Below are 27,849 nucleotides of genomic sequence, written 5' to 3'. Positions count from 1 at the left end.
ACGACTTGTGTTCCTCCAGGCGGATGGATGCTGATCTGCCTGTCTGTCCAAAGTACACAAGCTTACAGGAACAGGGTACTTTGTAAACTCCAGGCAGAGAGAGAGGAGGGAGCTGATCTTTCGTAGAACGGATAAGTGTAGCAAGTTTGCGGTAGGACTTATATGCTGTGTGTAGGTTATACTTTTTTAGTATCTTGGTTATTTTTTCCGAAGTGCCACGGATGTAGGGTATGGTGATGGCATTTTTAAAATCTTGTTGACGAGAGGGACAGGGAATGGGGGAGGAATTGATTATTTTTTTGATACTGTGTTCGCTGTAGCCATTGGAGAGGAAAGTTCTGTGTATGTGGTTAAGCTCAGTAGTGAGGGCGGTTCCACTGGAACAAAGATTGTGGGCTCTCTTGGTAAGGGTTTTAATGATGCCATATTGTTGTGAGGGGTGGTGGTGGGAGAGTTTGTGAATGTATCTGCCTGTGTGTGTGGGTTTTCTGTATACAGTGAAGGCAAGTGTATCATTAGGCAGGCACGTGACTAAGGTGTCTAGGAAGGGTAAACAATTGTTCTTTTCCTTTTCCATAGTAAACTGGATTCTTGAATGTAGGCTATTGAGATGACCGAGGAAGGAGTCTAACGTATCTGGGCCATGAGGCCAAATAGAGAACACATCATCTACATATCTTAGCCAGATAGAAGGTTTGAGTGGGGCTGAGTCTATGGCTCGTTTTTCGAACTCTTCCATATAGAAATTGGCAAGGGGGAGGTGAGAGGGGGGAACCCATGGCGGTTCCCTCTATCTGCTTGTAGATTTTGTTATTCCAAGAGAAATACCCAGAGTTGATGGCAAAGGAAAAGAGATCTAAGATATCAGTTAAGGGAATATTGGTAAACAAAGAGGAGATATCAAAGCTTACTACTATGTCTGTATTATTCAAGGTTAAATTTTCTGTGAGGGCTTTAAAGTGGGTCGAGTTTTTTATATAGGAAGCTGAATTTCCGGTGAGGGGGGACAGAGAGTTGGCCAGCTGTTTAGACAGTCTGTAACAAGGTGCATTGGTGGCATCTACTATAGGTCTGAGTGGGGAATTGGGTTTGTGGATTTTTGGTAAACCGTATATTCGGGGGGGGGGACGGGAGCAGAAAGGTTTAAGTTTTTCGTGACGTCAGGGGGCCAGGAGGTTACTTTTTTAAGTAAGATTTTTAATTCCTTAACTTGTGTTTTTGTGGGGTCGTGTTCTAGCGGGATGTAGGTAGCGCGATCACGGAGGATAATGTTCATTTTACGATTGTATTCGCTGGTATTAAGAACAACTGTGGCATTACCCTTATCCGCTCTGGTGATGACGATACTTTTTTCTTTGCGTAGTTTCTGGAGAGCCATGCGTTGGGCATAAGATAAGTTACTTTTTGGAGGCGAAGAGTGAGCGAGTGCGGGCATAAGTAACTTATCTTATGCCCAACGGCTCTCCAGAAACTATGCAAAGAAAAAAGTATCGTCATCACCAGAGCGGATAAGGGTAATGCCACAGTTGTTCTTAATACCAGCGAATACAATCGTAAAATGAACATTATCCTCCGCGATCGCGCTATCTACATCCCGCTAGAACACGACCCCACAAAAACACAAGTTAAGGAATTAAAAATCTTACTTAAAAAAGTAACCTCCTGACGTCACGAAAAAACTTAAACCTTTCCGCTCCCGTTCCCCCCGAATACACGGTTTACCAAAAATCCACAAACCCAATTCCCCACTCAGACCTATAGTAGATGCCACCAATGCACCTTGTTACAGACTGTCTAAACAGTTGGCCAACTCTCTGTCCCCCCTCACCGGAAATTCAGCTTCCTATATAAAAAACTCGACCCACTTTAAAGCCCTCACAGAAAATTTAACCTTGAATAATACAGACATAGTAGTAAGCTTTGATATCTCCTCTTTGTTTACCAATATTCCCTTAACTGACACTTTATCTCTCTTAGAAAAAGTTTTCCCCTCTGACATCTTAGATCTCTTTTTCCTTTGCCATCAACTCTGGGTATTTCTCTTGGAATAACAAAATCTACAAGCAGATAGAGGGAACCGCCATGGGTTCCCCCCTCTCACCCTCCCCCTTGCCAATTTCTATATGGAAGATTTCGAAAAACGAGCCATAGACTCAGCCCCACTCAAACCTTCAATCTTGCTAAGATATGTAGATGATGTGTTCTCTATTTGGCCTCATGGCCCAGACACGTTAGACTCCTTCCTCGGTCATCTCAATAGCCTACATCCAAGAATCCAGTTTACTATGGAAAAGGAAAAGAACAATTGTTTACCCTTCCTAGACACCTTAGTCACGCGCCTGCCTAATAATACACTTGCCTTCACTGTATACAGAAAACTGCCTGTGTGTGTGGGGGGAACCCACACACACAGGCAGATACATTCACAAACTCTCCCACCACCACCCCTCACAACAATATGGCATCATTAAAACCCTTACCAAGAGAGCCCACAATCTTTGTTCCAGTGGAACCACCCTCACTACTGAGCTTAACCACATACACAGAACTTTCCTCTCCAATGGCTACAGCGAACACAGTATCAAAAAAATAATCAATTCCTCCCCCATTCCCTGTCCCTCTCGTCAACAAGATTTTAAAAATGCCATCGCCATACCCTACATCCGTGGCACTTCGGAAAAAATAACCAAGATACTAAAAAAGTATAACCTACACACAGCATATAAGTCCTACCGCAAACTTGCTACACTTATCCGTTCTACGAAAGATCAGCTCCCTCCTCTCTCTCTGCCTGGAGTTTACAAAGTACCCTGTTCCTGTAAGCTTGTGTACTTTGGACAGACAGGCAGATCAGCATCCATCCGCCTGGAGGAACACAAGTCGTACATCGTTAAACACAACTATGGCCATTCAGGCTTGGCTGACCATGTTTTGGACACCACCCACAGAGTATCATGGAAGAAAACCACCATGCTCCACCACAGCAAATTCAAGAAAGAGAGACTTTTCTTAGAATCAGCAGCAGCTCTCAGAAACCAACCAAATCTTAAACAAATACGGTTGCATTAAGCTTCCGAAGATTTGGGAAACACTCATCACCAGAGGTCCCACCTTACATTCCAGGCCACCTACTACCGCCCTTAGAGGGCGCTCCACCTAGATAGGCCTTTAGTGTCACCCACGTGGTTGGGCTTAGTATTGTAAGTTTTTGTGTGCATGTTACATTAATTGTTCGTGTAATCTCCGTAGATGTCCTAGTGACTAGGACGAAATATAGGAAGTATTAAATTTCTATTTTAATTCTTTTTGAGTGTTGTAAAAAATCCATTAAACCTCCAACATAATGTCCTCACAGCACTTAAGCCTCTACACAAGGAATCTTCAACAAATGAACAAAACCATCTACAGTACACAACATGTTTTTCCTTATCTAGTGGATTCAATTTCAATTCCTCAGTCAAAATGGATAGTCTTCCATGCCACTGTTTGTCTGCAACTGATCCAGTTTTCCTAAAGCATTCGATTAATCTCGTAAATGACAAATTTTGAGGAACAACACAGTCAGGATACTTGTGACGAAACTCCTCCACTACATTTGCATAAAAACGACAGGCAAAATAACATTCCAAAATAACAACTCATTGTTCCTGAGAAAGTACCATTTCGCTTTCCTCATAAACAAAACTACACAATACCCAACACATAGCAGATAGATTACACGATCAAGTTCTAGAGTGCCATTTGTAGGCGAAACAAATCATTAGAATTGAAACACTTCGATGCTGCTCTCGCTTCATCTTTGATGTGTGTGACTTCACCCTGTAGTTAGCATGCTTTGCACTAATTTAAAGACATGACCTCTGCCTACGGAGTCCATATATTTGCCTTTTATATTAGTGCTTTCAAGTTTCACTGGCCTAACAGCTGTTTCAAACTGTTGGTTCTCATCAGAAAAACTATTCAACAATAGCAATTTCATGTTAGAAAGTTATACTCTTCATTAGCCATATTAGCCGTGTGTGTATGTGTAAAAATTCAATTGCATCTATAAAATCAGGAACAAATATGAAATTTTCTATAAAAAGAGGAGTAAGACAGGGAGATGCCATTTCAACTAAATTATTTACAGTAGCCCTAGAAGAAAATTTTAAACACCTAGATTAGAAAAATAGAGGAACTAAGTTAAGTGGAAAAGAACTAAATCATCTACAATTTGCTGATGACACTTTTCTTTTAGGAAACTCTTCAGAAGAACTTCAACATATGATCAATGAATTGAATACAGAAAGTAAAAAGAAAGGATTAAATATAAACAAAGACAAAACAAAAATAATGCATAATAAATATGTCACCCAAAAGTCAATACAAACGCAAAACCAGAAAACTGGTATAGTAACCTTCTATGTTTACCTACAGCAAAAGATCACAGTAGAGGGATACTGTGAAGAAGAAATTATACATAGAATTGAACTTGGTTGGATAGTCTTTGGAAAACACTGTGAAGCACTCGAAGGAAACATCCCAATCTGCCCTAAAAGAAAAATATCTGACATTGTACATTTCATCATGACATATGGAAGTGAAATGAGGACTATAACTAAAAAAATGACCACCAGGTTGAGGATTACCCATAGGAAAATGGAAAGTCATTACTCGGATATATTACCATTCTAGACAGAAGTGTAATATATGGGTCAGAGCTCAGACTAGGGTGAAAGACATTATAACACCCATTCTTCTTCTGCAGCTTGTGCCACTTAAGTGGAGTCGCTGTTAATGAGTCTCCTTCACATCCTCCTGTCTTGGGCTGTCACCACATCCAAGTTCTTCATCCCCAAGTACTCTTCTACCAGCTCCCCTCATCTCTTCTTTGGCCATCCACACTTCCTCCTTCCTTGCACATCCATCTGCATGACCCTTCTTCCCACAAATAGTTTGGTCATCACATGACCAAACCATTTGTGGGAAGTTGAGATGGTTTGGTCATCACATGACCAAACCATCTCAACCTTGCCTCCTGTATCTTCGCTCCTAAGTTCGTAACTTTCACTGTTCCCCTCACAGTCATTTCTCAGATGATCCTTTCTGGTTACACCGCACATCCACCTAAGCATTCTCATCTTTGCTACCTCCATCCTACTGATGTTATTTTTCCTCAGGGCCAGTTTCCATAGCATACGTCATAGCTGGCCTCACTACTGTCCTATAGATTTTGCCTTTAAGATTGATCGGCACCCTCTTATCGCATAGCACTCCAGCCATCTCTCTCCAGTTCCTCCAACCCGCTTGTATCCTGCATCTCACTTTCTTCTCAGCCCCTCCATCTTCTTCTACTGTTGAACCTAAGTATCTAAAGTCTCTCACCTTCCTGATGACATTTCTTTCCAGCTACAGATCTGTCTCCTAGCCGCCGTCCACTTTGCAACATATATACTCTGTCTTACTTCTGCTCAGTCTCATACCTCTTTCATCCACTACTTTCCCCCATCTTTCCAATTTAGCTGCCACTTCTTCTCTTGAATCTGCACACAGCAAGATGTTATCTGCATAAAACATTGTCCAAGGCGCATCTTCTCTCACCTCCTCCATCACCACCTTTCTGTCATCAAGAAGGTGGTGACGGAGATCACAATATTAAACAGAAACAGACTAAACTGCTGTCTTAAAGTTTCTGATGAAAAGGAAAAGAAGAAAGCATATCAAAAGTTGCTGGCAAATAAGTCAGCTTGTGCTCTGAGAGAATACAGAGACAAATGTAAAAAAGCTAAACACTGTGTAAAACTAGCTAAACAAAAGTCATGGGAGGACTGGCAAGAACATAGAAAATAAATATCAAGAAGGTGGCAAAATATTCTGGAGGTTGTTGAAGAAGCACTAGAAATGGAGGAAAGAGTGCTGTAAAAGGAGTTAGATATGATAAGGTGACATGAAAATGGGAGAAAACGATATCCTTGAAGTATGGAGTAATTACTTCGAAAAATTGCTAAATGAAATAAGCAGTGATGACAGAACAGTGGTAAAAAACACTGACCAGGCATGCAGTCAGGAATACATATCCATACTTGAAGTAGAAAAAGCCATCAAAAGCATGAAATGTGGAAAGGCAGCAGGAGTAGATGATATTCGACTAGAAATGCTGAAGTATGGTGGTATCAAAGTCTTACAGTGGCTGCACTGCATAATTCAGAAGGCCTGGACAGAGGATTGAATTCCCGATGATTGGAGTAGAGCTCTCATAGCACCTATATATAAAAAGAGAAATAAAACTGAATGTCAGAATTACAGAGGTATTTCATTACTGAGTGTTCCTGGTAAGATATATGCAAGTATACTTGAGAAACAGTTGAGAAGGATTGTGGAAGAAAAGCTTGGTGAAGAACAAGCTGGATTCAGGTAAAATACAGGCTGACAGGATCAGATCTTCACTTGACGACAAATAGTTGAGAAATCATAGGAATATAACAAAGATCTGTATTTAAGTTTTGTCGATCTGGAAAAGGCATATGACAAGGTGCCAAGAGAGAATCTATTCAATATGCTACAGTTATGGGGAATTTATATCAAGCAATACTTAGTCTTTATTTGAGTTGTAAGTCAGCAGTTAGAATTGAAGGAAGTACAGGAAGATGGTTTAATGTTAAATCTGGTGTGAGACAAGGATTTACATTATCCCCTCTGTTATTCATTATCTATATGGATCACATTATGAAGGAAAGTGGTATTAAACATGATATCAAAATCAGAGACGTTAATGTCAGCTCTTTGCTTTATGTGGATGATGTTATACTTCTAAATAAATCTGCTACAAGTCTGCAAGATTCTCTAACTGAATTGAATAACTGCTGTAATAAATATGGTATGAACGTCAGCAATAAAAAGACAAAGACAATGAAAATAGGCAGAATCATTGAAAATGTCAAATGTGTTGTGAATGGAGAACCTGTGGAACAAGTAAAATATCTCAGCTACTTAGGCACGATTTTTACTGAAGATGGTAAATTAAATAGACAACATCATCAACAAAGCTGGTATGGTAGGAAGTCAAGTGAATAAATTCATATGGAATAAGAGAGAAATTAGTCGGAACGCTAAATTAGCTGTATACATGACGGTGTTCAAACCAGTTTTAACTTATGGATCTGAGAGCTGGGTCAGAAGTAAAACACTTGACTAAAGACTAGAGACTGCAGATATGAGAGTCCTGAGAAAGATTAGAGGTGTGAACAGATGGCATCAATGGCAATATGATATTAAAAATGAGGATATTAGGAAAGAACTTGACATTGTCGGCATCCAGGAATGCATTAGCAGAGCTAATCTCAGGTGGTATGGTCACTTAAACAGAATGGGGGAGGAAAGATTAGCAAAACAAGTGTTCTCTGCCAGGTTGGCAGCAAAACGACCCAGAGGAAGACCAAGATATAGGTGGATTGATACGGTACAATGTGCCTTAGACGATAGAAATATAAGATCTGATAATGATAATATTGGAGTCTTGACAAGTAACAGACTGATTTGGAGGAAAATTGTAGATAGGAAGTTAGTAATGATGTAATTTTTTTCATGTAGTACTATCATATCCTGTACACCCCTTGAGGTACATGGCAGGAATTTGATGATGATGACTAAATTTCTTATAGTCTAACCAAGAGTGAAAAATAAACTTTCAACACATCACAAGGATCTTCATGCTTAGCTCTATGATTTGTACTCAAAAATAAAATGCAAAGAGAATAGAGCACAGGTCAGTAAGATATAAGTACATATATTACTTAAAATTAGTGATCTGGAAACATATTAGAACCAGTACTATGGAAAACCAACTCATCTCCCAATTATACAACCCATGGTGTCATGAGGCATTTTGCCTCTAAATGTAGTAATATATGTTACTTCATTATGCAGTAAACTAGTGCTCAAACAGTTGCAAGACATCACATAGATAATAATCCTACAAAAAAACACATATCTGTTCAATCCTAACTGTCAGTGAAATGAACAGAGTGACATTATAAACTTTTTCACTCCCTAACTCACCAACCACTTGGAGGAAGGGTCAGCTTAGAAATCCATCACTGATCCCTGCCTACTAGGCTATGCATCCATCTTGAAACCATATCACCATTCTCTTCATGTGTTTAATATTTATTTGCCATAGCAGAATTTTGTGGCATCAAAACTCCTGGGTTTCATATGGGATCATATTTCTAAAATTGAACAAGAGTGCAAAATCACAATCAAAAACTTCAGCTATACTTGTGACCATTTGACCATTTTCAACAAAGAAAGAAGAGAGATAAAAGAGGTCCTATATCTGCAGATCAGTTATCACAGCTGGCCCTCTACTAGGTAGTGTGTATGTGGATGTATAGTACACAAGTACACAGTTCCTGCAATCAATGCTGTTAGCCAGAATAGAACTCAAATACCTTTACAAAGTCCTGAGAGCATTTGAGTGTGCTCATTTCATTATTCAAATGGCACAACTATTATACAGAGAATCACTTTTCTGTTTAAAAGTAAACATCCTTTGCACGTGCACCTTACCTTACATCTGAGGAAGAAAGCAAAGATACCCTCTCTTTATTGTAACTTTTTATATTTGGTCACTTTACATTAAGTATGAGATATTTTCCTTTTGGATTTGACCATAGTTATTCATAAATATACAGTTGTCGACAAGCTTCGCCAGCTAATTCTATCTGGTTTCTTGGATAAGAAAATAGGTACACTAACGTTTACTGGTAAAAAAGAAGAATGGAGTAACAACAGTTAAATTAATTAAAATTGAAAATGACGCATAACATCAAGAGCATGGAGTGTCATTGTTTGTTGATCGCATTTTATAGTTTTCTACCACTGTCTCAAATCAAACTATTTTAAAATAAATAATATAATGTATTGAACAACTTGATGGCTTAGCCATGTACAGTCCCTTGTCACCTCCTTGCGTGGATCTGTTCATGGAAAAACTAGAAGCTGACATCCTCTCCAAACTAAATCCGAAGCCATTAGTCTGGTGGGGATAATGTAGATTATGTCTTCATTATTTGGAAAGATGCAGAAAATGTCTTACATGAGTTCCTTAAAAAAATAAATCTTTCCACCAAAAAATCAAGTTCATGTTAGAGCTGGAAAATGACAATCGATTACCGTTTCTAGATACACTGATAAAAAAAAGCAAGAGAATGGACAAATCAAGCTCACAAACTACCGCAAACTTACAGACACTGGACGTTATCTGCACTTCAAATCTTTTAACCAACATGCACAAAAACTTAGCATTATACATATGCTTAAAAATAGAGCAGCAAATATTATCTCAGAAGTAAAAGATCTTCTTGATGAACTCTCTCTCTCATATCTCAAACTCTAGTTAGCAATGGTCACCCAAAAAATATAAGATCTCCTAAGGACAATATTGCCTTCTACAAGTACGCAGGTGTATATAACATCCCATGTTCCTTTGGACTGAATTATATAGGCCAAACATCAAGAAGCCTAGAAATCCAAAAAAAAGAACATATGGGGAATGTCAACAACAACAACAGAACAGATACCTTAGGATTAGCCCACCCATCATTTCTCGATTTTGAACCACTTCATCGATTGGGATAACAGCTGCATTCCTTACATTGAAGAAGATTTCAGATGTAGAAATTTTAAAGAAGCTGCAGTGGTACTCCAGACAGGAGATAATCTAAACAGAAATCAAGGCATGATACTGAAAGACATTTGGAAAAGCTTAATAAATTCACTAAGCTTAGCATAATTTAATTTTGCGGAAAACTATAAAATACGATCAACAAACAATGACAAAGACTCCATGCTCTTGATGTTCTGCATCATTTTCAATTTTAATTAATTCAACTGTTGTTACTCCGTTCTCCTTTTTTACCAGTAAACATTAGTGTACCTATTTTCTTGTCCTGAAGGAGCCAGACAGAATTAGCTGGTGAAACTTGTCAACAACTGTATATTTATGAATAACCATGGTCTACTAATAAATCCAAAAGGAAAATATCGCATACTATTCCCTCTCTTTCTCTGAACAGCTGTAATATATACTAACCAGTTGTTCTTGGCAAAAAAAGTACTCATCGTCCTGTTCTGAAAATGAATTCACATCACTGATTCATATCTCAAGATCACAAGGAGGTTGTGGTTGTTTGTAGTGGTTTTGAATTGTGGCCAAAGCAACCAAGGCTGTGAGGACAGTGTATCCTGTCTATTAGCTGTGGACTGGTTTGCTTATTTTATGGGATAAAAAACTAGTTTCCATGAGGGAAACCCTGCTCTTCTATATGAGACTTGCCATTTCATGTTCAGGCAAAAGCCCTTTATAAAGGTTCTTCACATCTCATACAGGAGTGGAACCCAGTATTGTCTTTGCTGGCTGAACTATGCAGATTCTATAACAAGGATAAATTGAAACAGTAAGTTATATTTGTGTGATTTTTTTGAGGCTTTTTCTAAAGCCTCAAAAAATTCCTCGACTTCTACCTTAATAGAACCTTCTGTGGAGCCATAGGCACAAATAAGTCTCATTGTCCAGTTCCCCATTCTCATATTTGCCCACATTACTCTACTTGAGACTGACTGCCATTCAAGGAGATTAGCCTCATCTTCTTTTTCTTGATTGTCATTGCCTGAATATAACATTTTGTATTTATTGCTCAGGAAGATCTCACCAGTTTTTGTCTTTCATTTCTTCGCTATTCAGGCTTCTTATGTTGATAGTACCGATCTTTAACTCTGGTGATGTTGAGTTGGGGTGTGTTTTCAGATTTGTTCCAATAGCTGACTTTCCGCTGTTTGCTCTGGTTCCCTGGTGAAAACAATGGGGGGGGGGGTCTTTGTTTAACCGGGCGATGCCCTAGCCGACATGAAATTTTGTCATGTTGTACCATCATTTTTTTATTTTGGTTTAACCAATAGGAATACAATATGGTTGGCTAAATCCCAAATTGCCAGCCCATCCTCGTTCGTTCAGTATCCAAGTATATACCCAACAGGGTGCACCACGAGAAGGTGAGGATTCAACATTAGGTCAGAAGCCCTGGTTGGTTCTCCGCATTCGTTTAAAGGCTATGTGGAGGTCTCCTCTCAGTTATACAGCTTTGACCCTTAATTTAGTTTAATCCTTTATCCAAGTGTGAGCAAACAAAGTTTGCGCCTGAAAATATCTTCAGGACTGAACATGGTGTTGTACTACCTTACCGGGGTAGCTAGTACAACACCGGGCAACTTGTAGCAAAGATGGTGCAATTTTTACTATCCCAGTATCTCCCATAATGCAAAACACATCTCCTTGCGGATATGTATAATGTTATGCATTAAGGGATTGGCCACTACCCAGACTAGTTTCGACCTTTATTGAGGTCTCTTCAGTGGGAGCCAGGCCCAGAGTTGGAGATACCAGGCAGAAGCAAGTGCAAGGTCATATTTACCTATAGGAGTTGCCAAAAGGTGTGCCACCTTTTTTTTATTAAATTATTCTGGATTCAGTCCTGAAGATATTTTCAGGTGCAAACTTTGTTTGCTCATACTTGGATAAAGGATTAAACTAAATTTATTATATCCTTGTCATGTATTTGAGCTATTGTTAATTTATGAGAAAGACTATCTCATGCCTTCCACATGAAAAAAAAAAAAAAAAAAAATTGTCTAGTAGTTAAAGATCCCTGAGTGTGCAGAAGTTCACCTTCAGCTTCTAGGATATCACATCCATGCATACTTTCTGCCTCATTATATGGGACATCTATTCACCAGAAGGAATTAGTTTTAGAATTCCCCAAGATAAGGATGAATACCCAATAACAGAACTGCTTCTTTCCTCAGCTGTTGTGTACTCATGGGTGCAGTTGTTTTTTCGTGTAAAATTTTGGAAGTTGTCAGCTCTGAGGTTAGTATTTTTGATTCATTTTCCAAATTTCTATTTATCATTAATAACTATGCTTTGCACTAATTGTCTGCTTCTAATTCTTTGAGTTAGTATATCTGTTTCTGTGTCACTGGAAGCACAGGAACAATTCTTTGTGATGTGACCCTCTTTATCATAGTAAAAACATCACAAAATGAATAAGTAAAACATTCTTAATCCTGCTTATGTAGTGACGAATTTTGGCAAGTTGTTTAGTGCATCATTGTTTCAGTGCTTTGGAAACTTCTGATGTAAGCAACAGTGCACATATTTTCAGTGATTGCTAAGTATCTCAGTAAGAATTCTCTGAGAAACATCAATTTTGTAAACTCTTGGTCCTAATATCATGTTTGACATGCCCCCTGAAGAGTGTCACCTGCACTGCATATAAGGGAGTGGGAAGATTGACGAACAGTAACTGGAGACCAACAGAATAAAGTCATTAATGTAGACCTAGTTAGCATTTCTTCCAAGTTGAGGATGTATGTTTATAGTAGAAAAACTCAACGAATTTGAGTTTTTCTACTATAAACTTTTTCTACTATATTTGAGGCATATAGAAACATGCAACACCATAAAAAGGTAAAGATGTCTTGGCTGGGAGAGGCTACATGTTGTGCATACCAATCCATCAGTAAATATGTTTATGTAATTATGCAATTATTCAAAATTTACTTCTTTTTTTTTTTTCTCCAAAATTTCCTTTTTATTGGTAAAAAGACATTCTGATACCTTTCTAGAGACATGAAGATTCATGAAAACATGTATAAAAATGAAAGTTATGGAAATATCAGCAAAACTGATATCCTTAGTATACAAACAATTCACATATACATAGAGAGAGAGAGAGACAACATGCATGCACACCATCAAATTCTTAGTCAACTCTCAGTATAACTAAGAAAACCAAAACATTAGCTCATTATAGATGAATATTTGCTTCCAATGAATTCACTAAAGGAAGAGTTGACTACATTATGAATTTAATGGTGTGATCTTCCTAAATACATCACCACCAGTCTTCAGGGCTCTAACTAAATTAAAAGAGTTGCTATGACAAATATGTATGAAATTCAGCAATAAAAAGAAAAAACTACAAAACAGGCAATAATCCTGAAAACATCAACTACATTCTCAGTGGTAAACCTAGAAAAAGTAAAGCATCTGGGTCATTTAGACAGTGTTTAGTTAAGATAAATGCAGAAATAGAAAACGGAATAAGCAAACCTCTTGTATGTAGTTGCTAAATATATTTGCATGGGACAAGAGAGAAATTAGCCAAAACTATCAATATACAAAACAAGGTTCAAACTAATTTTAACTTATGGATCTAAGAATTGATTTAGAAAAAAAAAAACAACAAAAAAAAACACTTGATCAAAGATCACAGATGTGAGAATTTTGAGATCAGGAGCCAAATCATATTAAAATAGAAGATACTGAAATGGAACCTGACATCATTAGCATTCAGGAATATATGCAGGGTAGTATGGTCACTTAAACAGAATAAGAGCAAAAGGTTAGCAAAACAGGAAAATAGCAAGAAAAAGACACAAAGGTCTTAAGTGGATTGACAATTAGCAGTGCCTTATAAGACTGAAATACAAGATCAAACAATCCATTCACAAAAATTGACCAATAACACACTAACTTGGAAGAGCACTGCTAATAGCTAGAAATAATGTAAACTTAATTATATAATACTATGATTTCCTGATATGTACTCTATTCAGGTACATATCAGGAAATGAACAATGTGCTCACTGTTCTATGAAATATTGAATTGTTAAACCAAAGAACTTAAGTAATAAATCAAAACATATTAAATATATAAAATCACTTACCTTATTAGCATTATACTTGTGCAACTTGATTGTAGACTTTCTCTGAGTTCTCTTTCTGGGTGATTCTTTAATTCTTTGAATTTTCTGGCTGTTAGAAGATTTAATTGTGCTGCTTTCATTCTGTCCATTTGACCTCTTATGCTTATCAATAATAGGAGATGTGATTATTATTTTTTTTCTATTTGACAAGCATTTAGTGTCCTTGTTTACTTCAAGACTTTTGGTAAATAATTCTTTTGGAGGAGGAACCTAAGTTTTGCATAACAAAAATATAATGAAATATGATGGTATATAGAAAAAATACGCAAAAGAAAATAAATTTTATATGAATAAAAAAAATGAAATTTTATACTGCAAGTAGTCTGATATAAGTTAATATGTCTAAAAGTAGCGATTTCATAACAATTCTGTTATGAAATCGCTACATCAAAGAACTTAGTTCCCAATTACTGAGCATATACCTATATAGCAGATAACACAACCTGGTGAAAGCATCATCACCTTGCTTATTGAAGCAATTGCTTCAACTTTGCTTATTGAGCTCAGGTGGTTAAGGAAAAAGATCCATCCAATGATTGACAGTAACAGCCTCTCTTTTTGGCAAATACTAAGGTGAGCAAGTGATATTCTTGACTTCAGTAAATACTCAGTAATGCTAAAAAAAAACACAAATCAATATAAACACATGTTACATAATTTAACGATTAACAAAGATTAAAAAGTTAAAGTTTAGAAACAACAATGCTACTTAAACTAGACTTCACAGTACACTGCAATATGTAAATCTTTATAGTAACTTTAATTAATAACGTTAACTTCTATGTAGGTCTACCACATAAAACAATATGTTTAACATATTTTACTATAACTGATTAACTAATTGCTTACTTAAGTAGTATTAACTAACTTCAACACATTGTTTGCTTACTGCAAAGCATTATTATTTAGTTTTATATATACATATGAACCTTCCATGAATGAACTTTTCTTTGTCTGTCAGACTATAATCATTAACCTTTTGACACTAAATACTGTCTGACAAAATTCATACAAATTCACCATCTTCTTTTATAGTGAAAGAATGGATGGCTCTCTAGCTAATATTACATGAGAGGAAATACCAATTGGAGAATTCTTTGCAGCTCCAAACATCTCTGAGTGATTACTTCAGGTGAAGAGCTATTTTCAAAATTTAAGTCAAAGGGGAAAATCTATGTCTCAGCTATAAAATCTTCACAGCATGTTCTTTCTAACATACTGTCTCTGTTTGGAGTTCTTAAAACCAAAACTACAGGACTTACAAATTATAACTACAACATTCACAGCACAGTTCACTTTCCACTTTTCTTTAGTCCGAATACTTTCTTTCAGCAAAAGGTGTTGATTATTTGTTTCTTATCCTCTCTCTCTGTCTAAAATTCCTCTGTCCTTCCCCTCCTCTTTTTTCTTCCCTATTATGTAAAGCTTATATCTCACCCTTTCATAGTCAGAGGATTAATAAAGATGAATAAGATGACTGCATATAGGCATGCCTCCTTTGACTTGTGATGTCACAATCGATGAAAGGTCCATACTGCTTATTTGCAAAGGAGTTAGCACATTACATTCAAGACAGTAGGTATGTCGTATCTTTAAAATTCTTCATCTCTTTCTTAATGCATTAGGAATATTGTAAGAATTTGGACTTATGTAAATATTTATTATTTTAAAACTAAATGCTGAAAAACCTCACTTTGAATTTTAAAAAAAAAATTCTGCCTTTTGTGATCTCAAATTATAGGGGCAATGCATTAGAAGAATTAGTTTTCTTTCCATTTCCTAATTGTCCTTGATTATGCAGTAATGGCTTTCTTGATGCAATGAGAGGTTGAGATATCTTTGAATCAGTATGCACAGTATTATTAGAATGATGCATTATGTTCTCAGTATTCTATATCACTGAATTAAAAATTGTAGGTGAGATTAGTTCTTGTTCTGTACTTAAATGAGGCTGACCACTTGATTTCTGTTTATGAACTTTCTTTGTATCGCCCTCAGAAGAAGTAATTAGTAGATTAAAATCAAAATGGTTGTAAAATAGTACTACATCCTCATCTTCAGCATGTTGCCTTCTTATTGATTTTGGAGAAAATTTTTTTCTCTGAGTTAGCATGATGAGGAACTAGCATTAAGGTTATTTTCATCCATCAATAGTTTTCTTAAATTTTTGAAAATTAAAGTAGTTTATTGTGACCTAATTATACTTTGTTTGCCCTACACTTCACTTGTGAATTGAGGTTATGATTGACATAAATTTCCTTTGGAGTTTCAGCCTGAAAAAGTTCCTTTTTCTGATCTAAAATCTCTTAATCAATGCATGTTTCAGAAATCTCAAATTTAAAAAATTTAAATTTGAAAATTTTAAAAATATTAAATGCTGCAATATTGGAACCCTAGAGTTCAAAGAATAAACAGGGTAGGAGTGAAATGGATATATAATCTTATTAAGCAAGATATTCATAAGAAAAAGATGTGGAAGGAATACCATATGCATAAGGATGATGTCAGTTATGAAAATTATAAGAAGGCCAGAAGTCAAAACTGTTGTGCAGTTCTGTTTATCAAATGATGATAAGTAGTTTGTTAAATTACAAACTACTTATAGTAGTTTGTAATTTAACAAACTACTTATATTTATATATGTATATAGTTATGTGTAAGAGTGCGGGAAAAGTTGTTTACTAGTTTTGTATATAAGAGTTGTTTGCTGTGCTAACACCTTTAAAGATAGTATCTAAGAGTGACGTGGAAACTTTAGAGAAGTTGCCGCGGCCCCGAAAGGAGAAGCAAAGTATCAAAGAGGTCTGCTAGTTTTAGAAACAACTTTCCCCACCCTGCAAAATACGATCAAAAGATCGCAGGAGAACAAAGAGAGGGTTAAACTTAAAAGAAAAGAGTCGTGCCGAATTCTTCGGGATTTACTAACCTTAGTGCAAGGTCACGAGATCTCAAAATACAAGGAGACTGAGTGAAGCATAAGGGGCTTCCAGGTTCCAGTCATCGCCAAAGAGGAGCTTCCAGGCCAGAGAAAGGGCTTCCAGACGTTGCCCAAGAAGAAAGGCTTCCAGAAGTTGCCGAAGAAGGAAAGGCTTCCAGAAGTTGCCGAAGAAGGAAAGGTTTCCAGAAGTTGCCGAAGAAGGAAAGGTTTCCAGAAGTTGCCGAAGAAGGAAAGGCTTCCAGATGCCAAAGAGAGAGGGATCCGGTTGAGAGTTGGCAGCAGTTCGAGCTATTGGAGACAGCAGTTGTCCAGGCATTTTTGGCGAGCCAAAGCAGAGGAGAAAAGGTGATGTAAATTACCCGAGGCAGATTCGCTCGGAAGTTTTTCTTTTCGCCGTGGGAAAACAACCTTGTGCCGGAGCTGAATGAGTACCGCAGTCCGCTATTTTCCCGATGAGATATTACTGAAGCTAGACATTCCTGAGGATGAAATCTGAGATGAAAGAACTGTCTTAGATGAAAGAACTTTTTGTGCAAGACTTTTGACTGAATGTGCGATACAGATTACCTTTGTTACAATTGCCTTTGTAAGTTCAATACTTTTGTACAATTCCTCTTATAGTGTGTTATAGAAAGACTTTTAAGAATTTGGTTAATAGCAGTAAGAAGTGTCATTAAGAGAATCGATTGGCATGTTGGAAGTTGATATAAAAATTGTAAGGATAACTTAACAGAGAGTTAGCTAACCTCTTTGCAAGTAAACTAGAAGTTTAATAAGTTGAATTTTGTAAGCGGAAAGTAAATAAGATTGTGAGTTAAAGAAGTTAATTAGTGTTAAAGTAAAAAGGTTCTAATTTATGCTAAAGATTTTATAAATGGATAGAGAAAACAATCTTCCTATTGATTAATTCATGTATAATTTGTAAATAAATGTGTTTTAATTATTTGTTAAAAGAGTGCTGCCTGATCTTTTATTTTACAACTGCACTGTTCTTAAATAAATCAGACTTGTGAGCGGGAAATAATTTAAGGCAATAAAAATGCAGTTCAGTTACTTACGAACCACAACTGTTAAAGTAAACATTGATAAAAGAAACTTCCCTCGTGAGAGAGAAGGAAAGCTACTGGAAGTTTTATTTAGTCTTATGCCAATTAAATGATATATTGGTGGCGCAGTCTGACAAATAAATTTCAAGTATTCATAGGCATTCGACTAGTAAATATGGAAGGTGGATAATCATAGTACGCAGTAGAGTAAATGAGAAAGGATAAGAGAGAAAAAGCACATTAGAGTAAATCAATAAAGAATTAAGAATAGAATAAAGATAAAGAGATATTACATATACTGTATAGGCAGAAAAAATAACAAATGTTTACTATGGTGCAGACAGCAGAAGATATTACACAACCTTCAATAATAAAAATCAATAAACAAGTAATTGGTTGAAATGTGGATAACACATATTCACTTCAAATTTGACAAAACAGCAAGAAAGGCAGAAGCAATAAAATGATATTGTTGTTCACTTCATCCCTCTATTATTCGTCATTCTGCAGCTACAAATTTAGTGGCAGAATGATGAATAATAAAAGAGGGGTGAAGTGAACAACAATATTGTTTTATTGCTTCCACCTTTGAACATTCTGACACTATCTGTTGGTTTTTTAAGTCTCCATTTGATTTCAATAATTTTTACTTACTTATTTAATTTTAATAAATAATATATAATCACCTGTGGTCCGTGGACCATAGGTTGAGAAACACTGGTTTAGAAGATTCAGTATAATTTGAGAGTTTACACTAGGTCAATTTATGAAATCTAAACAAGGTTATTTGTGAAAAGTGACAAAGGTCTTTTGTCATCTTTCACAAATGACTGCAATCATTTATAATCAATTATCATCCTGTCTACTGTGTCATTTATGTTACCTTATCCTGATGGGTCATAAGATTAGTGTGAGGTGAGTGGTTAGGGAACCAGAGCAATGGCCTCAGTGATAGTAAGAGGGATTCTCTTTTTGGCATACTGTAAGGTGAGAGGTTAATATCATTCAGACTGGTAATGCTAAATAATAACACAATTTAATATACATATTTGGCATATATAGGGTGCTTAAGGGTCAAGCTGTATAACTAAGAGGAGACCTCCACATAGCCTTTAAAGGAATGCGGAGAACCGACCAGGGCTTCTGACCTAATGTCCAATCCTCACCCTCTCGTGGTGCACCCCTGTTGGGTATCTACCTGGATACTTAACAAACGAGGATGGGTTGGCAATTTGTGATTTTGCCAACCAAATTGTATTCTTATTGGCTTAAACCAAAATACAAAATGATGGTACAACATGACAAAATTTCATGTCGGCTAGGGCATCGCCCGGTTAAACAAAGGACCCCCCCCCCATTGTTTTCGCCAGGGAACCAGAGCAAACAGCGGAAAGTCAGCTACTGGAACCAATCTGAAAACACATCCCAACTCAACATCACCAGAGCTAAAGATCGGTACTATCAACATAAGAAGCCTGAATGGCAAAGAAATGGAGCTAGCTGAGGAAATAGATAAGTACCAAATCGACATAACAGGGGTGATTGAAACAAAAAACACAAAAACTGGTGAGATCTTCCTGAGCAATAAATACAAAATGTTATATTCAGGCAATGACAATCAAGGGAAAGAAGGAGTAGCCATAGTATTAAACAGTAAATATGAGGCTAATCTTCTTGAATGGCAGGCAGTCTCAAGTAGAGTGATGTGAACAAATATGAGAATTGGGAACCGGACGATGAGACTTATTTGTGCCTATGGTCCCACAGAAGGCTCTACTAATGTAGAAGTGGAGGAATTTTTTGAGACTTTAGAGCAGTGGTCGCCAAAGGGGTCGATATGACATTGTTAGGGGTCGATTGGGGGTCGACAGAAAAATATAAGACATCATTGTATGGGTAATATTTAATTCGGTTAACTTGGATTACCTCCATGACAAAAGACATGGAGTAATGACAATGCAATTAAGAGTGAATCGTGGGATCAGTACCTCCATCTCACAAGTCCATGAATAGGACCTGTAAGATGGAGTAAGGTCATGAAAATAGTTACTGAGGCCAATCAAGTAGGCAAAAATGACGTATTTATCAATAAACGGATGTTGGTGGTTCCTGCCGGCCGGCGCAGTGGGAGCAAGATTGCAACACGTGCGTAGTTCTTATTTACTGATGCTTACAAGTATTCGATCCCAGTCTCATTTTTGCACATCGACATACAAGTGAGTATTAATGTTCTAAAATTCATCAACATACATATTATAATTCAATCGTTATTCATTCATGAATTAAACTTCTCTATGTGGAAGAGTTGAGCAGCGCTGGTAGTAATACCAATGATATTATTACCAGTAGTTTATTAATATCACTAGTAATACCAGTGATAGTAATAGTAGTAGTAATAGTAATATAATAATACATACTATATTATACATACAATAAACACTAACTATAAAATAAACAATCTAAAAACTCACAAAAGTGTCGTTTTTTGCTTGTCCTATTATAATTACGTAATAGTAAAATATAGGGGGTCGATGAAAAGTCAAGAAACGCTTGAAGGGGTCGACGGGCAAATGACTTTGGCGACTCCTGCTTTAGAGAAAGCAACTGACACAATGAAAAAGGAAGAGTTGGTCCTTGTTGGGGATCTAAATAGCAGAGTAGAAAATGATTGTCAGACATACAAAAATATTTTGGGAAAATTTGAAAAAAAGAGCAAAGCTAATAATAATGGCAAATACCTGTTGGATTTCTGCTAAGGACATAGACTGGTTATTACTAACACCATGTTCCAACATAAAAATGTGCACAAATTCACATGGAGAGAAGAGGCAAGGAATAAGAAAAGTCTCATTGACTATGTTATTGTTGAAAGTGATGTTTTCTCCCTGGTGCGGGACACCAGAGTGTACAAAGGATTTGAAATTGGAAGCGATCACTATTTAGTCTTGAGCAGAATAAAATTCAATTTCATATTGAAAAGAATAATATGTAAGAAAGTTTTAAAGCGAATAAAAGTTGAGCAGCTCACAGATGTGAACTGTAGACTAAAATACACAAAGATTATTTTTAAAAAAATGAAAGAGTTTGAAAACAGGAATCAAACCTTGAAGATTCAGTGGCAAGCCTTGAAGAAAACCCTGATGGATTCAGCCAGAAAGGCATGTGGTGAGGTTGTGTGCAAGGATAGAAAAATCAGAACTCCATGGTGGACACAGGAAGTTAAAGAGGCAGTGAAGGAAAAGAAGAAAGTATATCAAAAGTTCCTGGCAAGTAAGTCAGCTTGTGCTCTTAGAGAATACAGAGACAAATGTAAGAAAAGAATCATATTGAAATATTTAAAAGAATAACATGTAAGAAAGTTTTAAAGCGAATAAAAGTCGAGTAGCTCTAAGATGTGAACTGTAGACTAAAATATACAAAGATTATTGAAGAAAAAATGATAGAGTTTCAAGAACAGGAACCAAACTTTGGAGATTCAGTGGCAAGCCTTGAAGAAAACCCTGATTGATTCAGCCAGAGAGGCATGTGATGAGGGTTGTCTGCAAGGATAGAAAAATCAGAACTCCATGGTGGACATACAAAAGGGAAATAAAATTGAATGTAATAATTACAAAGGTATTTCTTACTGCACTTTCAGGTTTCTCATACAGATTCTTTATTCCCTACTGAGTGTTCCTGGTAAGATTTATGCAAGTATACTTGAGAAACGGTTGAGAAGAATTGTGGAAGAAAAGCTTGGTGAAGAACAAGCTGGATTCAGGCCAAATAAAGACTGTCAGGATCAGATCTTCACTTTACAACAGATAGTTGAGAAATCATGGGAATATAACAGAGATCTGTATTTAAGTTTTGGCGATCTGGAAAAGGCACATGACAAGGTGCCAAGAGAAAAGCTATTCAATAAGCTACAGTTATATGGTGTCAATGGAGCATTATATCAAGCAATGCTTAGTCTTTATTTGAGTTGTAAGTCAGCAGTTAGAACTGAAGGAAGTACAGGAAGATGGTTTAATGTTAAATCTGGTGTGAGACAAGGATGTACATTATCTATATGGATCACATTATGAAGGAAAGTGGTATTAAACATGATATCAAAATTGGAGATGTTAATGTCAGCTCTTTGCTTTATGCGGATGTTATACTTCTAAATAAATACGCTACAAGTCTGCAAATTGAATAACTGTTGTAATAGATATGGTATGAAGTTCAGCTATAAAAAGACAAAGACAATGAAAATAGGCAGAATCATTGAAAACGTCAACTGCGTTATGAACGGAGAACCTGTGGAACAAGTAAAACATTTCAGCTACTTAAGCACGATTTTTAGTGAAGATGGTAAATTAAATGTGGAAATAGACAACAGAATCAACAAAGCTGGTATGGTTGGAAGTCAACTGAACAAATTCATATGGACTAAGAGAGAGAAATTAGTCAGACCACTAAATTAGCTCTATAAAAGACAGTGTTCAAACCAGTTTTAACTTATCGATCTGAGAGCTGGGTCAGAAGTAAAACACTTGACCAAAGACTAGAGACCACAGATATGAGAGTCCTGAGAAAGATTAGATGCATGAACAGATGGCATTAATGGCAATGTCATATTAAAAACGAGGATATTAGGAAAGAACTTGACATTGTCGGCATCCAGGAATGCGTTAGCAGAGCTAATCTCAGGTGGTATGGTCACTTAAACAGAATGGGTGAGGAAAGATTAGCAAACCAAGTGTTCTCTGCCAGGTTGGCAGCAAAACGACCCAGAGGAAGACCAAGATATAGGTGGATTGATAAGGTTCAAAGTGCCTTAGATGATAGAAATATAAGATCTGATAATGTTGGAGTCTTGACAAGTAACAGACTGATTTGGAGGGAGATTGTAGATAGGAAGTTAGTAATGATGTAAATTTTTCATGTAGTACTATCATATCCAGTACATGGCAGGAATTTGATGATGATGACTTGGAATATACAGCACAAAGTTTAGATTACATAATCTCACACTGGTGGTAATGGTCTGCAGGAAATTAGGAGTAAGTCAGACAGAGAACTGAAGTTCAAAGGGCATATTGCAAAAGTCGACAAAATAGCCGAAAGGACTACTTGTAACACACAAGTGTAAATAGAGATTTTTATCCCTCTTTATAAGGCTATGATTTGGCTTCATCTTGATCACTGTGCACAGATTTGGTCACTTGGGTTTCTTGCAAATCAGGAGATGATGAAGAGAATCCACAGGCAAGTCACCAAACTGGTGATGTGTCTGTACAATGCTCCCTATGAAAACAGATTGAAGGTGTGTACATTGCAAAGTTCAGTTGACAGACAGAAAAGAGGGGACATGATAGAAATTTATAAGTTACTAAAGGTGCTCTATAATGACACAAATTTTTTTTTCAATACATGACAAGTAAAGAGAACTAGGGGTCAATCCTGGAGGTTGTGTAAGAGTGTGGTAAATAAAAGCAATGTGGACTAGATTTTTTTTGGAAAGTACAATATGGAAAGAAAACAATAACACACATACTTAACATGGCTGTTCAACTAATTGCTTATGTAATAAGTATTAACTACCTTCACTACATTGTTTGCATGGTGCAAAGAAGTATCGCTCAATTTCATATTTACATATAACTTTCCATGAACGAATTTCTCCTTACATTACAGACTATATTGCAAAGTTCAGTTGACAGGCAGAAAAGAGGGGGACATGATAGAAATTTATAAGAATATATTTTCTAAAACAGCAAATTGCTGTCTGCAATTTGCTGTTTTAGAAAATTAAAGTCATTATAGTTAATGACTATAATCATTAACCTTTTTACTAAATCACATCTTTGTTATAAGAACTTCCTCTTGTTAAATCCTCTTTCTTTTTATGCTCTCTCTTCTGTAAAACTTATATCTTGCTATTATTATAATAACGGCTATTATAGCCTGTTTTTGTTTAGGTGTATCCCTTATTTTAAATACATTGGCTATTATTATTCAAAAAAGGAGTATATATATTTTAGGGCATTAAGGGTGAGTATAGAAGGCAATTATAGCAGAATAAAAGAGGTGGAAAAATTTTGTACATACCTTGTTTTGATTCCAGGATGTCTTCCAATTTCATGATCCCGCTTAAGGTTGTTTATAAAGAGGGGGGGAGGAAGGAGGCGTGGGGGTGTTTTGATGAGGGAAAATAAATTTGGAAACTCAGGTTATGTATTAATAATATATATATATATATATATATATATATATATTATTGTGTTTAGGGGTGCATTTTGTGGGGGAGAAGGAGAGAAGGGGAAGGGTTTACTTATGTGGAAACTGGAGCGGGGGGGTTTAACGGGGTGCGGACCGTTTCAGTCGACTGACCATCATCGGAACTTTTTTGGAATGACCCGAAAATTTTTCCTTGTCAAAACACCCCCCCATGCTCCCTTCCTCTTTATAAACAACCTTAAGTAAGATCATGAAATTGGAAGACATCCCGGAATCAAAACAAGGTATGTACAAAATTTTTCCACCTCTTTTATTCTGCTATAATTGCCTTCTATATTCACCCTTAATGCCCTAAAATATATATACCCCTTTTTTGAGTAATAATAGCCAATGTATTTAAAATAAGGGACACTCGTAAACAAAAACGGGCTATAATAGCCGTTATTATAATAATAGTGTTTAAGAGGAGTAGCATGGGAATTTTCCAGAAACTATACCAGTAAAACTCGGATTCGTGATGAATGGTAAATCTGGTGAAAGTCTTGATCATTACGCAGAATGAATGCTCGCTGAAATTAACTCATAGCTCTTTTTTGCAATGCCGATGACCTATTATACTGTAGTATATGATCTAACTAGAAAATTATATTTGCTTTCAAACACTAATGTTGTACTTGTTCTCTCACTTCGGGCACATTTTAAAAAAAAAATGGATACCACCCAGCGGAAACTTTGCTAAAAGAAGTCCTAAGCGTCGTCTGCTTCTGTTGTTACGACTGCCGTGCCTCCTCGCCACCAGTACACAGTTTAAAGAGAATTCGCAAGTCTTCGTGACAAAAATCCTTACAACTCCCTTTGGGGGAAGCACATCCGTCACAGGAGTGTCGATGTTGCATCTAAAAGAAAACTCAGGCGAGTAATTGACTCTAAAATACAAGAAATGATGTGAGAGCTTTATGGTGCGATGCAGCTCCCACAAACAAACAAAACAAAAAAAAACTATATAATCATCATTAACTAAACATCAAGAAAATATATAATCATTATTAAGAAACAAGCCAATAACATTAATTAATTATATCAGTTTTAATCTGAAAAGGGCATCGGCGTTACCATGACGACTACCCTTTCTATATGTAACGGTCATATTATAACGTTGTAGGGCTAAAGCCCATCGGGACAACTTGGCACCATGAGGGGCACTTTTAGTTAGATAGGTCAGAGGGTTATGATCTGAAATTACCTGTATTTCAGCACCAAATACCCATGTGTCAAACTTTTTCAATGCCCCCAAGACGCAAAAAGCTTCCCTTTCAATGGTTGACCATTTCATTTGACAGGAATTTAGTTTCTTACTGAAGAAAGCAATGGGCAATTCTTTTCCTTGTTCGCTGTTTTGAGCTAAGCATGCGCCAATTGTGTTGCTGATGCATCCGTATACAACTGGAACGGCTTGTCGAGATCTGGAGTATGCAAAGAAGGCATTTTTATAAGCTCTTCTTTGAGTTTCGTAAAAGCTTCATCAGCATCAGTACTCCAAGGAATATTGTTTGGGACACTTTTCTTAGTCAGATTTGTCAGTGGTAATACAATTTGGGAGAATCGTGGTATGTAGTCACGGTAGTAGCTAGCCAGCACAAGTAAACTTCTTACTTCCTTCTTTGTTGCTGGTGTCGCTAAACCTTTTATAACCTCGACCTTCTCTGGGTCCGGGGAATGTTGACCAGATCCAATCAATGACCTAGGAACTTCACTTGATTTTTCCCGAATTCGCATTTACTGTTAAACCCACCTCTCTTAATGTTTTGAAGATTTCATCTATATGAGTGAGATGTTCAGACCATGTTTTAGAAAATATAGCCAAATCGTCGATATAAGATCGGCAGTATGCCTTATGAGGAGCTAGTGCTTTATCCAATGATTTCTGGAATGTACTTCCAGCGTTCTTCATTCCAAACGGTAAGACGTTCCATTGATAGTGACCAGAATGTGTCACGAATGCAGTGAAGGGCTTTGCTTCCTTTTCCATAGGGATTTGCCAATATCCCTTGGTGAGGTCAACTACAGTGATAAATCTTGCTTGTCCTACCTCAAATAATAAATCTCTAGCTATTTTCATTGGATAAGCATCTGGAATAGTAAAACTATTTAGCAATCTAAAGTCAATGCATAGTCTGACACTTCCATTTTTCTTAGCCACACAAACCACGGGATGAGCCCATTCACTGACACTTGGCTCAATGAGACCCATATCTAACAGTTCTTTGACTTGTCGATCTACTTCCTTTTGTAGAGTGATTGGCACCCTATAGGGTTTGAGTCTCTTAGGGGAACAGTTCTCTGTAACTTTGATGGAGTGTCCATCAACTTTGGCATGACCAGGTTTGGAACTAAAAACATCTGCATATTTCCGGAGGATGTCAAAAAGTTCTTGTTTTTGTTCTCCCGTCAAGAGAGCTTTCATATCCTCAAGGTGTTTCCTAATATCTTCAACTGATTTATTCATCTTGACAGCGGGTGCATAGTGGAGTGTTCCAAAATCTTCATCTAGCTCGAAAACTAGACCGACATGATTAATTCTTTGAATATATGGTCGAAGCTTATTTATGTGGAGCTCCCTGATACTTCCATCCTTCATCTCAACCTTCGCAGAATGTGGTCTAGTAAGTTGGACGACTGTAGCAGGTCCTGTTCAAGTATTTAGAAGCTTATGAAAGGATGAAGATAACAATACTAAAACCTTTTCACCAACAATGCAGGATTTTTCTTTGGAACGAAGATTACATCTGGAGGAGTATTGTTCTTGAGACCCTTTGGCGTTCTCGGATGCAATTTCATGAGCTTTTCTTAGATTTTCAAGAAGCTCTTGTAAATAATTTTCAATCGAGCGAGAGGCAGTGGTTGGGATGCCTCGTCCACCAGTCCAAATTTCCTTTAACAAAGATAAGGGGCCTGGAGGTAATCTTCCATATACCATCTGGAAAGGTGATAACCCAGTAGTGCTATGTGGTACTTCTCGGTATGCAAATAGAAGATAGGGAAGATGTAAATCCCAGTTTCTTCCATGCTCCTGTATATTCTTATTCATCATCTCTTTTAAAGTTCTGTTCCAACGTTCGACAGCGCCCATACTCTCAGGATGTCCTGGAGTGGAAAAACGTGGAGCTATGCCTAGCAGATCTTCAAAAGCTTGAGTGAGTTTAGATGTGAAATTCGTACCTTGGTCGGTACAGACCAATTTAGGAAATCCCGTCTGAGTAAAAATCATCATCATAACATTACATGTAGTTTTAGCACTTATTTCCTTGACAGGTATGGCTTCGGCCCATCTAGTGCATAAATCAACAGCACATATTATGAATCGATGTCCTCTTCCCGATGGAGGTTCTAACGGTCCGCCACAATCCACGCTCCATACCTCAAACGGAGTTTCTGGTCTGATGATAGGTCGTATGAGGATTCTATCTCTATATATAGCAGTCCTTCTCATTTGACGTTCCTTGCAGCTTTCGCAATATTTTTTCACATCTTGTTTAATGGTAGGCCAAAAGAATGAGTACTTGATTCGCTGACGGGTTTTCTTTTAGCCGAGATGGCCAGCAAGAGGGATTTCATGTGCTATCTTTAAGACATTTTCTCGTTTCACATACGGTAGTACTACTTGTCTAATATTCTCGCCACAAATATGTTCGTTATGAAGCAGAACCCCATTGTCAAACGCATAGGCATTTTTCTGCCTTTTTGCCCATTCAAAACACCTTCGGAGCGTCTCATCATCCTCTTGAAGTTTGCCGAATTCGAATTTTGTTTTTTCTGGTATACACTCATTTTCTGCACCTGGTGGGGACTCTATCG

General features: G+C 36.9%; 1 protein-coding gene across 3 annotated transcripts in view; it reads right to left on the bottom strand.

Annotated features, from left to right (window-relative positions):
- The window catches only part of LOC150110247 (transcription factor E2F5-like), a 152,762-nt gene that overhangs the window by 79,828 nt on the left and 45,085 nt on the right, over positions 1-27,849 (bottom strand). For all 3 annotated transcript variants that reach the window (XM_090392363.1, XM_090392372.1, XM_090392382.1), the window contains exon 5: positions 13,768-14,016. In XM_090392363.1, coding sequence (XP_090248489.1) covers positions 13,768-14,016 — 249 coding nt within the window. The remainder of the gene's footprint in view (positions 1-13,767; positions 14,017-27,849) is intronic.

The sequence above is a fragment of the Typopeltis vanoorti genome, chromosome 1 (assembly GCF_054136105.1).
Source record: "Typopeltis vanoorti isolate ZY-2024b chromosome 1, IOZ_Tvanoo_1.0, whole genome shotgun sequence".
Lineage (NCBI taxonomy): Eukaryota > Metazoa > Arthropoda > Arachnida > Uropygi > Thelyphonidae > Typopeltis > Typopeltis vanoorti.
The sequence above is the reverse complement of the archived record's forward strand: the minus strand, read 5'-3'. Positions and strand labels throughout refer to the sequence as shown.